The 15,754-nt window shown below is 53.1% G+C and overlaps 2 protein-coding genes across 2 annotated transcripts in view; both read right to left on the bottom strand.

Moving 5' to 3' along the window:
• The window catches only part of LOC144248803 (uncharacterized), a 1,234,558-nt gene that overhangs the window by 503,792 nt on the left and 715,012 nt on the right, over nt 1–15,754 (bottom strand).
• Nucleotides 9,298–10,230, bottom strand: LOC144248170 (olfactory receptor 14A16-like). Its single transcript, XM_077789917.2, has one exon. The coding sequence runs from the start codon at nt 10,228–10,230 to the stop codon at nt 9,298–9,300; it is 933 nt and encodes a 310-aa protein (XP_077646043.2).

Here is a 15,754-nt window from a genome sequence, read left to right on the forward strand (position 1 = left end):
CACCAGAGACACCTTTCCCTTGCTTGTGCCCAGCTGTCATCACTGACTCCAGTGTTCTGCTCTGACGGGAACCTGGGGAAACTTTCTCAGTCCTGTTCCTCAGTGGGACCCATTAAAACTTCAAGAAACTTTGGAGTTTTAATTTAACTTTGAGTTCTTTAGAAGTTTTTTGAAGACACTCTCAGGGACTGAGTCTGATGTAAACAACACCAAAGCCCTGAGAGGGTCATTAAAGTTTTCCTATTCCAGTTGTGAAGAAAGATTTCAATCTGCTTGTAAGAAATACACATTCCTGTTTTAAAGCGTGTAATTTATTACATTTCTCTTTAGATCAGAGGCTATTCAGCATTCTATGATTGATATTGACCCAGGGTCTCCCCTCAGGAGCTCTGGCCTGCTCAGAGAAGCTGTGCCCTGAGCTCTGGCCCAGCATGGACAACCTTGCTCCACATTGCCCCAGCCCATCCTGTCTGTCCTCACTCACCTGGGACCTGCTGTGCCTGCAGAGCTGGCTGCACCCAGCCTAAGAGGGGCTTTCCCTTTTTCTATGTTTGGAACAATCTAAAACCCCTGAGTTTCCCCATGAAAACAGACACCCTCCTCAGGTGTGTGCCAGCCCAAGGTGCCACCAAAACTCCTCCAGACCGGCCCAGGGCCAGCTGTGAGGGTGGATCATCAGCCCCAGCTGCACTGGGCACTGCAAGGGGCTGTGGCCATGGGCACTGCACTGACCCCACTGCTGGGTTTGGCTGCCACGGCAGCCCTGAGAAATTAAACTGTCCTTGGAAACACTGGGGAGGACTGGGACATACTGGGGAACACTGGGAATGCTGTGGGAGACACTGGGACATACTGGGAGTGATCCTGTGGGGCACTGGGACAGCCTGGGAACATGAGGAATGCTGAGGGGGAATCTGGGTGGGCTGGGACACACTGGGACATACTGGGAGTGAAACTGTGAGTGAAACTGGGGGATACTGGGACAAACTAGGGACATTGTGGGGAAGACTGGGCAATACTGGGGCATACTGTGGATGACATTGGGATGAACTGGGAGGGCCTGGGAATGAACTCAGGTGTATTGGGAGGGACTGGGCTGTACTGGGAAAGATTGGAGGGGAACTCGGTTTCTACTGGGCTGTACTGGGGATGAACTGGGCTGTGCTGGGACGCCCTGGAGGGGCACTGGAGCTGTACTGGGAATGGGCTGTTCCCGTCCCCGCCACCTCCCATTGGCGGAGGGTCCCGCCCATCACTGCTTCCAACCAATAAGCGTCAGGGATCATGGCTTTGGGGGCGGTGCCTGGGGGTCTGCGCCATCTTTTCTTTTGCCTACAACTCCCGTCATGCCCCGCAGCCCCATAGAGCCCCGTTAAAGCCGGGACTACAACGCCCGTCATGCCCCGCGCTGCACAGAACCCCGGTACCGCCCCCATCTCTCCCGTCAGTGTCCCCCAGACCCTCCGGGATCCCCAAGTCCCCTCAGCGCCCATTCGGGACCCCCCAAAAGCGTCCCCGGATCCCCTGAGTGCTCCCAGCCCCACAGGTGCCCGGTACAGCCACTTCTGGGAATTCCTCTCCTCTCATCCCCCGCGGCCCCAGTGCCCCTCAGAACACAGTTCCGCGCCTAAAATTCCTGCCGCGCCCTGCGCCCTGAGGAACCCGGTTAAATCTCCCCAAGCTCCCCCGAGTGCTCCCCCGGACCCCGAACTGCCCCTCAGAATCCCTGAGTGCCCCTCCAAGCGCCCGCCCGGCTCCCCCAGGGGTCCCCAGACCCTCAAGTTCTCTCTGAATTCCCTCCCCAGACACAAAACTGCCCCAAATGTGCCCAGAAATGTCTCCGTGGGCCCCAAAGTGGCCGCTTTCACCCTGTCTGTGAAAATGATAAAAATGATGATAAAAATAATACAAATAAAGGAAAATACAATAAAGGGGGTAAAATCAATAGCCAATAGTGGTCAATGAATTAATGAAGGGAATTGTGTTACTTAGAACCAATGACCAATCCGTTTTTGGTTGCAAAAAACATACAGAGATTTTTTTATAGAAGCATTAAGATGAAATGTTAAAATATAGAATAATATTTTTATGCATAAGCAAAATAAAATTTTAATTATTATTATCAAAAATCAATCAGTTTAATTAATTTAATTAAAAATTCACTTAATTTTAATTATGAAGAAAAATGCACAATTTTTAAAAAATGTTTTGGGATGTCAGTCCCAGGTGGGCAATATCAGGGGGTAAGGGGATGTGGTAAATGGATGTGATTCATGCTGAATAAGTTGTTGTCCTAGATTGCAAGGCAAGATGTATTCAATTGCCATCTGTTAGAGGTTGGTTCACTGCATTGTTTATTTTATCTTTTTATTTTCTTCCCTAATAAAGAACTGTTATTCCTGCTCCCATATTTTTGCCCAAGAGTCGCCCTTAACTTCAAATTTATAGCAATTTACAGGGAGGGGGTTCTACATTTTTTTTTTCCCCATTTCAGGGAGGGTCCTGCCTTCCTTAGCAGACTCCTGTCTTTGAAAACCAAGACAGATTTTGGCACCCAACGTGCAGCTCGAAGGCAAAGAAACAAAAAAGGGAATAACAGTTCTTGAGTAATCCAATTTCTGTGTGCTGCTACAGAAACCTCGTTCAGCGGCACCCTGTGCTCCAGCCTGCCCTGGTTTGGGTGGCACGGAACCGTGGCTGCATTTCTCCATTTGCAGGCCCTGATCTAAACACGGCTCCTACAGCCAAGGCTGCTGTGGCTGTTCTCTGGTTTGTTTCATGGGTGAATAAGGGGAAGAATTCATGGATCTTTAACTTCCTCTGGGAAACAGGCACATGGATTCACAGCTGTCACACACTAACTGTGTGCTTTTGGGGTTACTTTAATAATGGCACCTACTGTGAGGAAATGACACCGGGGGAAATTTTCGCCCAAGCCTTTAACCATCTCTTTGGGGCTGCCCCACCAGTTTGTGAAGGGCTCAGATCCACTCCAAATACCAATGATATCATACAGGGGCTGTGTTGCTGTTAGCCCTGTTCTATTTGGCACTGAGAGACAAGGGAAGATTAACCTGGATAACCACCCTGACACCCAGCCCAGAACCTGACACGGCCCCAGAGACCAGGGATGCTGCTGCCCCAGAGCCTGACCCTGCCCCACAGCCACCCCAGATATGAACCACCCAGACTGGGTGGGGGTCTGGTGAGGGAGATGCAGGAGATGCTGAAGGAGTGCATTTCCCCAGCTGGTGAGAAGCCCTCCCCCTGCCTCGAAAAAGGAGATTCTGATGGGGCAGCAGTGGAACCCACAGATGTTACAACTGTCCAGGTTCCAGCTGAGCCACAAAGGCAGCCACAGCCAGCAGCAGTCGCCCCTGTAGAAACAAGGAGGTCTAAGATGGAATCAGAGCACCCAGATAAGGGAAGGCACTCACAACCCACAGGGGAGCCAGAGGTTGCGATCATCACCGAGTCCCTGATGTACAAAAGTCTCTGTAACCTGCACAAGTACATTGTACGACGGAGACGTGAGGCTTATACAACCTGACTGCTTCAAGTCTGAGACGTCATGAGTACAGGTGTCCAGCTGGATGGTGGTGAGGCAAGGAATTTGGGACCCTTGACCGAGGACTCAGGTATGAATCAGATTTTTGTAAGGGAGCCAGGTTCCCTTTCCCTCTGGGCGCGGATTTTAATGAGTGTCAGAGAGAGGTTTGTCCACAGGGAGAGAATGCAGGAGCACCAGCACAGAACGTGCTGGAAAACCCTTGAGGAAGGGATCCAACAGCTGAGGGAAGTGGCAGCATTGGAGGTACTCTTTGGGAGGGATGGACAGCATGATAATGACCCCAACAAGGTCAGGGGCACAGGGCAAATGCTGTGGAGTCTGGCAAGGCTGGGGCCCTCTCAGTACACAACCTTCACTGCCACGATTAATGCCGATAACAGCCGAGAGACAGTGGGCTCTGCTGCCAGCAGCTGAGAAATTGTGAGAGTATGATCCATGGCCCAGTGCAGGCTCATGGCTCTGCTGTGGGCAAGGAACTCAAAGAGGAGATGAGGGAGATGAGGGTGGAGGTGAGGAGGAACAGTTCCCACATTGCCCCAGTGCGAGTCACAGGCCCCAAAGTCAGAGCCCAACGTTCCCCAGCCAGAGAGAGAGGGTACACCCCACGGGCTAGCCTGGAGTTCTTTCTGCGTGACCATGGGGAAGACATGGGAAGGTGGGATGGGAAACCCATTTCTGTCCTGGCAGCGTGGGTGTGTCAGCTCAAGGAGGGAAGCACTGACCGAGGGAATTCCAGTGAAGTGAAGGCAGCCTCAGCCTCCCATGCCCGAGCTGCCAAGTATGATCTGTCAGATCCCTTTAAAGTAGATCTACCATGTATGCCTAGGAAAGAAATAATAGCCAGGGCTAGAGGGGCCCTTCCCCAAGCCAGGAAGAGGCATGGGAAAACCGGATCTTTTGGTCAGTGTGGATCCAATGGCCTGGCACATCAGAGCCACAGAAATATGAAGCCTTAGCTGACACTGGTGCACAGTGTACCCCAATGCCATCGGGACATATGTGGGCAGAACCTGTTTCCATTGCCGGGGTGACGGGGGGATCACAGCAACTGACCCTGGTGGGAGCTGAGGTGAGCCTGGCTGGGAATGAGCAGCAGAAACATCCATTGTGACCGGCCCAGAGGCCCCGTGTGTTCTGGGCATAGACTTCCTCCGGAACGGCTGTTACAGAGGCCCAAAGGGACTCAGGTGGGCTTTTGGCATAGCTGCTGCAGAGGCAGAGGACATAAAGCAATTGAACACCTTGCCTGGACTGTCAGAGAACCCCTCTGCAGTAGGACTCCTGAGGGTGAAAGAGCAACGAGTGCCAATTGCCACCTCGACAGTGCACCGCCGGCAGTATTGAACGAATCAGGATGCCGTGATCCCCATCCACAGAATGATCCGTGAGCTGGAGAGCCAAGGGGTGGTCAGTAAGGCCCACTCACCCTTCCACAGCCCCATCTGGCCTGTGCACATGTCTGATGGAGAATGGAGATTGACTGTAGACTATTGTGGCTTGAATGAAGTGACTCCACTGCTGAGCGCTGCTGTGCTGGACATGCTGGAACTCCAGTACGAGCTGGAGTCCAAGGCAGCAAAGTGGTACGCCCCTGCTGACATTGCAAACGCGTTTTTCTCCATTCCTCTGGCAGCAGAATGCAGGCCTCAGTTTGCTTTCACCTGGATGGGCGTGCAGTACTCCTGGAACTGACTTCCCCAGGTGTGGAAGCACAGCCCCACCATCTGCCATGGGCTGATCCAGGCTGCACTGGAAAAGGGAGAAACTCCAGAACACCTGCAATACATCAATGGCATCATTGTGTGGGGGAACATGGCAATGGAAGTGTTTGAGAAAGGAGAGAGGATCATCCAAATTCTGCTGGAAGCTTTGCCATCAAGAAGAGCAAAGTCAAGGGACATGCCTGAGAGATCCAGTTCCTGGGGTAAAGTGGCAAGATGGACAGAGTCAGATTCCAACTGAGGTCATCAATAAGATCACTGGGATGTCTCTACCCAGCACCAAGAAGGAAACACAAGCTTTCCTAGGTGCCATAGGTTTTCGGAGAATGCACATTCTCAAGTATGGCCAGATTTTGAGCCCTCCCTACCTGGTCGCCCACAAAAAAAACCAATTTCCACTGGGGCCCTGAGCAGCAACAAGCTTTCACCCAGATCAAGCAGGAGATGGCTCATGCTGTAGCCCTTGGCCCAGTCAGGACAGGACCAGATTTCAGAAGTGTCTTCAAAGTGGATAGACTATATTGAAAACAATGCAGAGAGAATTGTTTTGTCCTTTTAACTTTTCCTACTTATATCTTGATATCAGCAATATCCAATTGATATTGACCCCCAGCACCTTGTTATGCAATCTGAATACATATGAAAATCATGATCCTTCATGGCTGACAATCAATTACACTTTGTCCCTACCCCCCACCCCCACCATTTCCCTCATCCAACCCCTGGCACTCATATGGATCAGGAATGTTGTGGCCAGAAGGACCAGGGCAGTGATTCTTCACCTGTGAGACAGAGTGAAAATTTAACAGGGTAGAAATCCATTTGGATTTCGGTGAAATGTGCTCCTTTGAGCTTGTTAACATAAGTGAAATATGCTGTTTAGTCTGGTAACTGCAGCACTAGAAAAGTTGCCCCAGCTAAAGAGAAAGAATGCAAATTTCCACACTAAAAAGAGATAAGAAGGACTCCTTGGGCCTTTAAACAGACCACGCAGAGTGACACAGGAGTTCTTTCTGTACTTTCTGACAGAAACAAGTGTAACTAACTCTAAGTGTAACATGAAATCATCAGAATGAATATGCATGAACCTATTATGAAATTCTATGCCTATGGAAATTAATTAAGGGTAATAAAAAAGGTTTGGGACTTCTCAGGGGTGCGCATATCCATTGAAGGGCAATGAGTCCCTACATGTGTCCAGCGCTGTAAATAAACATACCATTCCCTACAAATCTTTATTGGAATTGTGGGGTTTTTATTTTTCATACGTGTTTCCCCTGTGCTGGGCACTGGTTGGGCAGCACCTCGAGTGCTGGGTCCAGTTCTGGGGTCCCCAATTTAGGAAGTGTCCAGGACACTGCAGCACCAAGGAATTCATTGTGGCATTCTGAGGCTTCATGGAACCAAGAGGCCACTGTGACCCTGCAGGGCCTTGTGGAACCATGCAGAGCTTTGTGACAGAGCAGGACCTCGTGTCATGATGGGGCCATTGTGACCCCAGGAAACCGAGGGGCCAGTGCTGCCCCTCAGGAACTCACGGAATGAAGAAAACATGTTTGACACCGTGGTGGCCCTTGGGACCAAGAGGCCATTGTGACACTGTGGGACCAAGGAGAGCATTGCTGCCTGACAGACCTCATGGAACCAAGGATCCACTGTGACACTGCAGGGCCTTGGGGACCACGGTGACATTGTGACACTGCAGGGCCTTGGGGGACCACGGTGACATTGTGACACTGCAGGGCCCAAGGATCCAAGGGACTTTGTGACACCAAGGGGTCCCATGGAACCAAAGGGACATTGTGACACTGGGAGGCCTCATGGGATCATGGACACAATTGGGACACTCTGGGGCCTCATGGAACCATGGATGACACCAAGCTGGCTGGGAATGTGGATCTGCTGGAGGGTAGGAGGGCTCTGCACAGGGCCCTGGACAGGCTGGATCCAGGGCCCAAATCCAACAAGGTGAGGTTTAACAAGTCCAAGTGCCGGGTCTTGCACTTTGGCCACAACAACCCCTGCAGTGCTACAGGCTGGGGACAGAGGGGCTGGACAGCAGCCAGGCAGAAAGGGACCTGCAGGGACTGATGGACAGCAGGCTGGACATGAGCCAGCAGTGTGCCCAGGTGGCCAAGAAAGTGCAGGGCAGTGATTCTTCCCCTGTGCTTGGCACTGGCTGGGCAGCACCTTAAGTGCTGTGTCCAGTTCTGGGCCCTCCAATTTCGGAAGGACATGGAGGGGCTGGAGCATGTCCAGAGAAGGGCAACGAGGCTGGTGAGGGGTCTGGAGCACAAGTCCTGTGAGGATCATCTGAGTGAGCTGGGTTTCTTGATCCTGGAAGAGGCTCAGGGGAGACACAGCAGTGTCAGGGCATAGATTGGACTTGATGATTTCCAAGGACTTTTCCAACCTTGCTGATTCTGGGATTCTCTGAAACCACCCTTGGGCAAGTTCCAGGAGGAGCCCTGGGCCTCCTCTTCAGAAGCTCCAGCAGCCCAGGTCCCTCAGCTTCTCCTCACAGCCCCAAAGCCCATCCTGTCAGTCCTGCAGAGCCTCTGCAGCTCCTCCTCACTGCCCAGAACAGGAGCCCCACAGCCAGACACAGCAGCCCAGATGTGCCCCCCTGGCCTGGGGTGCCTCTGGCATGGGAGCAGCACCAGGCACTGCAGGAGCCTGCAGACAATTCCTGCAGCAGTTGTGGGATGATCCTGCTCCCCAAGGGATGTTCCCATGGTGCCAAGTCAGGAACTGCAATGGGGAGAGGGGCCAGAGAGGAAAGGGCAAACAGGGATGGGCTGTGTGCAGGGGAGGGAACAGGGGTGGGCAAGAGGAAGAAATTTGTAGCAGGAAGAGTAAAGAAAGCAAAGGTGAAGCCAAGGAAATGCTCAGGGCAGTTTGGGGGTGGCTGCCAGGCAGCCCTGGCTCTGAGCAGCAGCGTCTGCAGTGGGACAGGAAACTCCCAGCTGATGGGAACAAGCTTTCTGGCTGAGTGCAGAGGCCAGGACAAAGCTGAGTGGTTTCCCTGGCATCCCCCAGCCCTTCCTGGCCCCAGGGGCTGATGGCATTTGTGCTGCCTCAGGTTCATGTCCCCACAGCACCAGCATGGGGGTGCTCCCGCCTGCTGTGTGCAATGCAAACAGGGGCTGCTGAGCCAGTACTGCCGTGTCTGTGCCTGTGGCACCTCTGTGAGCTGGGGGAGAGGCCAGGGCTGCAGAGGGGGGATGTTGTTGGCAGCTCCATGAGGATGCTCTGGGACGCTGCCCTGGGCTGTGCAGTGCACTGGGGATGGATCAGCCCCTGCTCTGCTGCTCCCTCCCGTCTCCCCCAGGGCCCTTGCAGAGCACCAGCCGTGCTGTTTGCCCCCAGCCTGCCCACGGCCAGCCTGGGGCTGCTCACGAGGGTTTTCTGTGCTGAGCATTGGCCTGGCCGTGTTCTTGAGAGAGCCTGGGCAAGGAGCCTGGAGCCCCCAGGCCCTGGCCTGAGGCGTCAGCGCTGCCCCAGCAGTGCCCATGGCCTGTCCCTGCTGCAGCCCCGGCACTGCCACCCCCAGGACTGTGCCCGGCCCCGAGAGCACTCAGGCCCTGCAGCAACACCAGGGCCACCAGGGCAGCGGGGCAGGGCCACGGGAGCAGCACTGGCAGCACCAAGTGCTGCTGCTCCTGGGCACAGCTGCTGTGCCAGCCCTGATCTGCCCCAGCTCTGCACACAGACATTGCTGCTGCAGCTTCAGAGAAGGCAACAAAAGGGCATCTCTGCAGAAAAACTGTGCTGGGACATCCTTTAGTTCCTTTAAAGGCACCGAGACTGCAGCCCATCATTGACACAGTCTGTTGCCACAGGGAACGTGGAGAGAAACAAAATGAGAAATGGCAAAAGAAAAATTCATTTATTGTGGACAATATGAAAAAAAGTAAAACAAAGAATAAGAACCTGCAAAATGAAACCAAAAAGAATTGTTAAAGACAACTTTATTACAAATATTTTCAGAATTTTGCCTGGAGTTTAATGTTCCTGAAAGCATCCAGTCATCAGTGTCCACACTGCAGCCTTGAGTTCCTGGTTCCTCAGGCTGTAGATGAGGGGGTTCAGGGCTGGAGGCACCACCGAGTACAAAACTGACAGGGCCAGATCCAGGGATGGGGAGGACATGGAGGTGGGCTTCAGATGAGCAAATATGGATGTGCTGAGGAACAGAGAGACCACGGCCAGGTGAGGGAGGCAGGTGGAAAAGGCTTTGTGCCGTCCCTGCTCAGAGGGGATTCTCAGCACAGCCCTGAAGATCTGCACATAGGAGAAAACAATGAACACAAAACAACCAAGTCCTACACAGGCACTAACAGCAATGAGCCCAAGTTCCCTGATGTGAGATTTGGAGCAGGAGAGCTTGAGGATCTGTGGGATTTCACAGAAGAACTGGCCCAGGGCATTGCCCTGGCACAGGGGCAGGGAAAATGTATTGGCTGTGTGCAGCAGAGCATTGAGAAAGGCACTGGTCCAGGCAGCTGCTGCCATGTGGGCACAAGCTCTGCTGCCCAGGAGGGTCCCGTAGTGCAGGGGTTTGCAGATGGACATGTAGCGGTCATAGCACATGATGGTCAGGAGGTAGAACTCTGCTGAGATGAAGAACATGAAGAAGAAGAGCTGTGCAGCACATCCCATGTGGGAGATGGTGCTGGTGTCCCAGAGGGAATTGTGCATGGCTTTGGGGACAGTGGTGCAGATGGAGCCCAGGTCGCTGAGGGCCAGGTTGAGCAGGAAGAAGAACATGGGCGTGTGCAGGTGGTGGCTGCAGGCTACGGCGCTGATGATGAGGCCGTTGCCCAGGAGGGCAGCCAGGGAGATGCCCAGGAAGAGGCAGAAGTGCAGGAGCTGCAGCTGCCGCGTGTCTGCCAGTGCCAGCAGGAGGAAGTGGCTGATGGAGCTGCTGTTGGACATTTGCTGTGGCTGCACATGGGCACCTGTTCATTGCGAATGGCAGTGAAGAGTTAGAGAAGATACCTGTACCCAAAATCAAAGCCATTTCCCATACACACTCCTCTGTGACACACACAAACACACTTTTGTGTTTAAGAGTTCTGGGGTTTTCTTTATAAGCTCCCCTATATCTGTCCTGGTATTCTTGGATATGAGAAACCCTCAGCATTTCTGCTGCACTCAGGGAGAACAGAGCAAGGTTTGTGAGGCAAAGTGATGAGCGGAGAGTGAGGGGAGATGCTCTGTCATTCTGACCTGTTCAGGATTTCTCTGGGCTTTAACCTTTCTCCAGGGGAGGATGATCAGCTTCCCACGTTTTCCCTAAAAACCTCCAGGTACAGCTGAGAGCAGATGGATCCACCATAGCCCAGCTCCATATTTGTAGCCAAGGGCTCACATTGCTCATTTCACCAATCCAGCAGCATTTTCAGGGTCACAACAGTTCTTCCTTTCCCCATCAATCTTATAACTCAGAGATGCTCTAGGACAGGTTTGCACCCTGGATTGAAGCTCCCAGCTTGGACTGAAATCTCAGGGACACTTCCAAGTGTCCTTCTGATGGCACTGGATGAAGGGAGATGCAGCTCCTTCCCTGGCTGCACTGCCAGCACTGCCCAGAGCCGGGCACTGGGGACAGCTGTGTCACCCTGAGCCAGCTGTGCCCCCTGCCAGAGCCCCCAGTGCCGGGCAGCTGCTCCCAGCCCTGTGCTCTGCAGAGGGAACTGGGCCCGGGGCTGCAGAGCTGCCCCACGGCTCTGCTGCAGCTCTGCCTGCACAGGAGGGGCTGCACGCCTTGGAGACCCGGCCCTGAGGGCAGAGGCTTGGTTGGGGCACAGGAGGGAGGGGGCTTGTGCAGAGGGAGGGGCTGCACTGGAGGGGATCCTCTGGACATCTCTAAACACTCCCTGCCTTAGCATTTCTGGGCTTTGTTTTCTCACCTCCCCTGATCTTCTCTCTGCTTCCTGGAGATTTTCCTCCTGCAGTTGTTTCCCTGTGAAGGCGCTCCTAGACCCCAAATCTCTGTGCACTCTCCTTGACAGAACCCTGCCTGTTTGCAGGGCACGGTCTGGGGGCAGGCTCTGTTTGCAGCTTGGAGAAAGGACAGCTCAGATAGCCTGATGGCTCCAGCAAAAGTGATGCTGCTGCTGTCCATGGGCACAGTGGCTGCAAGCACATTAGGGATCTCCTGTGAACAAAGTAACAGTTCAGCTGTCCCAGGAACTTCTCAAAATTCCTAATTACCTTTAATATTTAGCCCCGCTACCTGCCATTCTCCAATAGTAGAAAACAGAATAAAAAGTCTTTTGAAATTTCCTCATATTTATCAAAATCCTTGTCTTGGGAATATTCTATGACTGATCAGATGCCATCAGCATGTCAGAGCTTCATGAGCATTTCACCTGCCCTGCACCAGAAATACTCAGAGTTGTACTCACAGGGTCTGTGGGCATTGGCATGTTCCAGCTTTAGGAGATCACTGCAGGAGCTGCAGCTGCATTGTCCTGCAGCCAGAGGTTCCTGTGCCAAGGGCTGGCAGTGATTCTGCCCCAGGCACTTCTCAGCCCTGACTGATTGAAGCTCTCTGTGCCTCTGTGCTGTGCCCAGGCTGGCTGCAGGCAGTGCCCCAGCCCTGCTGGGCTGGGAGAAGAGCTGCTCAGCAAGAGAAATGTGCTTTTGAAGCTCTGCTTGGTTACCAGGATCTCCCTCTGTGCCAGGAGCCTGGCCCAGCTCAGCAGCACAGACACAGCACAAGGACTTTAATGACCCTCTGGGGCTTTGTGCTCAGGCCCTGAACATCAGGCCCTGAGAGGCAGCTGCAGAAACCTCTCCAGAACTCCAAGTCACAATCCAACTCCAAAGTTTCTTGGACTTTTAATGGGTCCCACTGAGGGACACGACTGAGAAAGTGTTCCCAGGCCCCAGGCAGAGCAGAGAACTGGAGGCACTGATGGCAGGTGGGGACAAAGAGAAGCCAAGTCTTGGTGCCCTGGGGCACAGCAGGCTCTGTGCCACCAAGGGCTGTGAGGAGACACCTTCTCCTGAGGCCCTGGGGCCTCCTGGCACAGCCCCAGCCAGGCTGGGCACTGTCACCCCCTTGTCCTGCCCTCAGCATCCCCCCCTAGCCCACATCCCAGTGGCCTCAAGGATCTGCTGGAAGGAGTCCCTGGGGAGCCTTGGTCAGGAATGGCCCTGGGGGCTCCTTCATGCTCCCAGGGACTGCAAAGTCTTTTTCAAAGGACTTTGGCTTTTGCTTTTGCCTTGGAGTCTCTGAGAGGTTTCCGCAATCCTGGCCTCCAATATTTTGCTGTAATTAGTCCCTGGAGAGGCTTTGTCAGCAACAACACTCAGTGAGGCCCATTAATAGTTCAAGATACTTCAGTTATTTGAAGGTACTTGGTGTTTCCCTTTTGCTACAGACTCTGTGAGAGGTTTGTGCAATCATGGCCCCAATTATCTGCTTTAATGAGTCCCTTGAGAACTTTATACTGACACTCAGTGGAGCTCATGAATACTTGAAATTCTTAACTTTTGTATGGTACTTTGGATTTTCCTTTCCACATTGAGAGCTCTTTGTGCCATTTTGAGTCTCTGAGAGGTTTTTGTGCCCGCAATTCTCTCTTCCAAGGAGTCCATTAAGAGCCTGTGGTATAGATGGACCTTTGTGGTTCCCATTAATGCTTTAGACTCCAACGACTTTGGGGTTTTCCTCTGACTTTGACTCCAGGAAAGGTTTGTGAAATCTCCTGTCAGGCCCTGAGGTTCCAGGGCTCATCTCCAAATGCACCATGGGGCTCATTAGGATCAAGCAAGTCCTGACAAACCATGGGTCTGCCTCAATTTCTCTCTGCTCTCGTGCAGTTTGTCAGGAAGTTTCTGTAGTGGTTTTGGTTCACCATTTTGAGATTTCTCGGCCAATGCTTCAATTAGTGTGGTGGGTTCAGTGTTGGCTAATTACCAGTGCACTCACTAGAATATACTTACTCATTTCCTGCTGTGAGATAGGATTAGGAGAAAGGCAAAGTAGGCTCAAAATTTTAAAAGGGTATAAGTAAAATTGTATTAACAATAACTAAAGAAAGAGTAATAAGAATCAGATCAAAACTTTCAGAGCACTTCCTCTATCCATACAACCTGACAATGTAAAGAAACAAAACCCAAAATTTTCAGTCAGTTTACCACCTCTAGAATAGTCTTTCTTCACTGCACTTAGGCAGAGAAGTTCCTCTTGTTAATGTTATGGAGACTTCTCCACAAGAAAACAGTTATCTCATGGCTTTTCATTTCCACAAATAGCAGCTTCCTGGAGAAATCTGCAGTCATGAACTCCCTCCCATCTTTTCCCACAGATGTGCTTATGGGCCATGCCAAGTTATGGGATATTAGTCTCAAGATGAGCTGTTTAAGAGGAAAGGTTCTATTCATCTCTTTCTGAAATCATCTTCATCTTTGGGAACAGAGGTCTTCTTCTCTCCCTGAAGGCACAGGGTCTCATCACTGTTCTCCCTTTCTCTGATCAAACCTCTCATGGGATCACAGCTACTTCAACATTTGCTTACTTTAGCATGGAGGCCTTTGCTGAAACACGTCATCTCTCCATGTTTTCAATGCCTTATAGGCAAAAAGAGGGTCTGATATATCAATGACATCCTTCTCCACAGCTTTGGCAGAGGATTCCAGCCCCAAGATCAAGGCATCTCCTCATCCCTCCCATCTGGGACTCAACTTCCCCTTCCCTGCCCTCGGTGTGTTCATGTTGCTCCTCTGTGTGCCTGCCCTGTGTCCTTTTCTCTCACTGGAGGGAGGATGGCAGCACTGGCAGAGTCAATATCTCCCGGGGCTGCAGATGGTTCCGTGAGCCCGGCCAGGCTCGGTGCTTGCGGCTGGAGCTGTTTTGCCATGGAGGTTTCTGCAGCGGCTGCGCTGGGGCTGTGTCAGGCTGGGCCGCGCTGGGGCAGGGCCAGGATCTCAGCAGCCAGGCCAGAGCCCAGCAGCAGCACGGCCGGGGCCGATGGCTTCTCCTGCCCTGCCCGCCGGCTGCGGGCGAAGCCCAAGGGCGGCAGAGCCTTGGCCGAGCCGGCCCGGCCCGGGGCTGCTCCTGGGGCCCGGCGGATCCTGGCCGGGCCCGGGCTGGCGGCGGGGCAGGGCTCGGCAGGGCCAGATGTCAGCACCCGCAGCCACGGCCCGGCCTCGGCCCCGCGGCCTCCCCTGCCCTGCCCGGCAGCCGATGGCGCCTGGCGGCTCCCTGGGAAGGGGCCCGGCCCCACGGCAGGAGCCGCCCGGCCCCACGGCCGAGACGGGGCTGGGCCGGCCTCGGCACCTCTGTGGGGCCAGAAGGGAGAGAGACCCAGCCAGGCTTTCTCATCTCTAACTTGTGTCTGCACAGAGGCGTCTGCAGCTTCCTTAGTGCTTTAACAGACTGTCAGCTCTCAGAGCTAATTACTGATTGGTTTTTGTCAGACACAGAGGAAACTGCTAGCAGCTTCTCTCAGGACATCACTTCTGTGATGCAAAACCACCACAGCAGCACAGAGCACAGAGCTCCTTTGTCCATATGTAGTGGTCCTGTGCCTGAGGCCTCAAAATTCCACCTTGGGAGTTGTCTGGGCCCTCTCCAAGGTGTTTTCAAATGAAAAATTTCAGCTCATGGTCTAAGAAAATTACCAGAGGACAGGACCAGCCTGACCTGTCTCTCCTGGCTACTTTTGTCTGGGAGAAGTCCTTGGATATAGTAGTTTGGGAGGTTACCATCTAATTTTGGCCATGGGCCCTGGAGAAGGAGGTCTGTTTTTTCCATAGGAATGGAGGAACATAGCCCCAGTGTTTCAGGGGCAGACAAGAGGTGACCACCAGAGGCAAATGCCACCCAGAGCTGGTAGGTTTTTCAGGGAGATACCCTTGCATACAGGAAAGTTTTTAGGGAGAGTACCAATTCTGGCAATGAGTGTCTGAAAAGAGGGACAGTTCTTTTAGATACAAAGGAAATCCCAGAGCCCCAGTGCTCCAGGAGCTGATGAGAAGCAGCCCTTGACATTCCAACATCAGCCAGACCTGTCAGGTGGCCCCTGGCAGGCCAAGCCAGCCAGACCTGGTCCATGTTCCCTCGGTTCCATGGGGCCCCACAGTGTCCCAATGGTCCCTGGCTTCCAGGAGGCCCTGAGGTGTCACAATGCCCCCTTGGTGACACCAGGCCCTGAAGGGTCAGAATGGTCTCCATGGTTCCATCAGGCCCCACAGAGTCATAATGGTCTCTGGGTCCATGAAGCCCCACGGTGTCACCATGGTCCCTTGGTTCCATGGGCTCCAGTGGTGCCACAATGATCCCCTTGGTTCCATGAGGTGCCACAGTGTCACAGTGATCTCCATGGGAAGGAAAGAACAGAGCCCAAGTGTGGCAGGGATAGCAACCAGAGGCCAAGGCCGGCCAGAGTTGATGGTAGTGGCAAATTTTGGCTGGGAACAACCCTTGAATATAGGGAATTTGGGA

Source organism: Lonchura striata, chromosome 36 (assembly GCF_050655825.1).
Source record: "Lonchura striata isolate lonStrDom1 chromosome 36, ASM5065582v1, whole genome shotgun sequence".
NCBI lineage: Eukaryota > Metazoa > Chordata > Aves > Passeriformes > Estrildidae > Lonchura > Lonchura striata.

Coding starts and splice junctions, on each gene's coding strand:
- LOC144248170 (XM_077789917.2), bottom strand. CDS start 10,230: ATGTCCAACAGCAGCTCCATCAGCCACTTCCTCCTGCTGGCACTGGCA.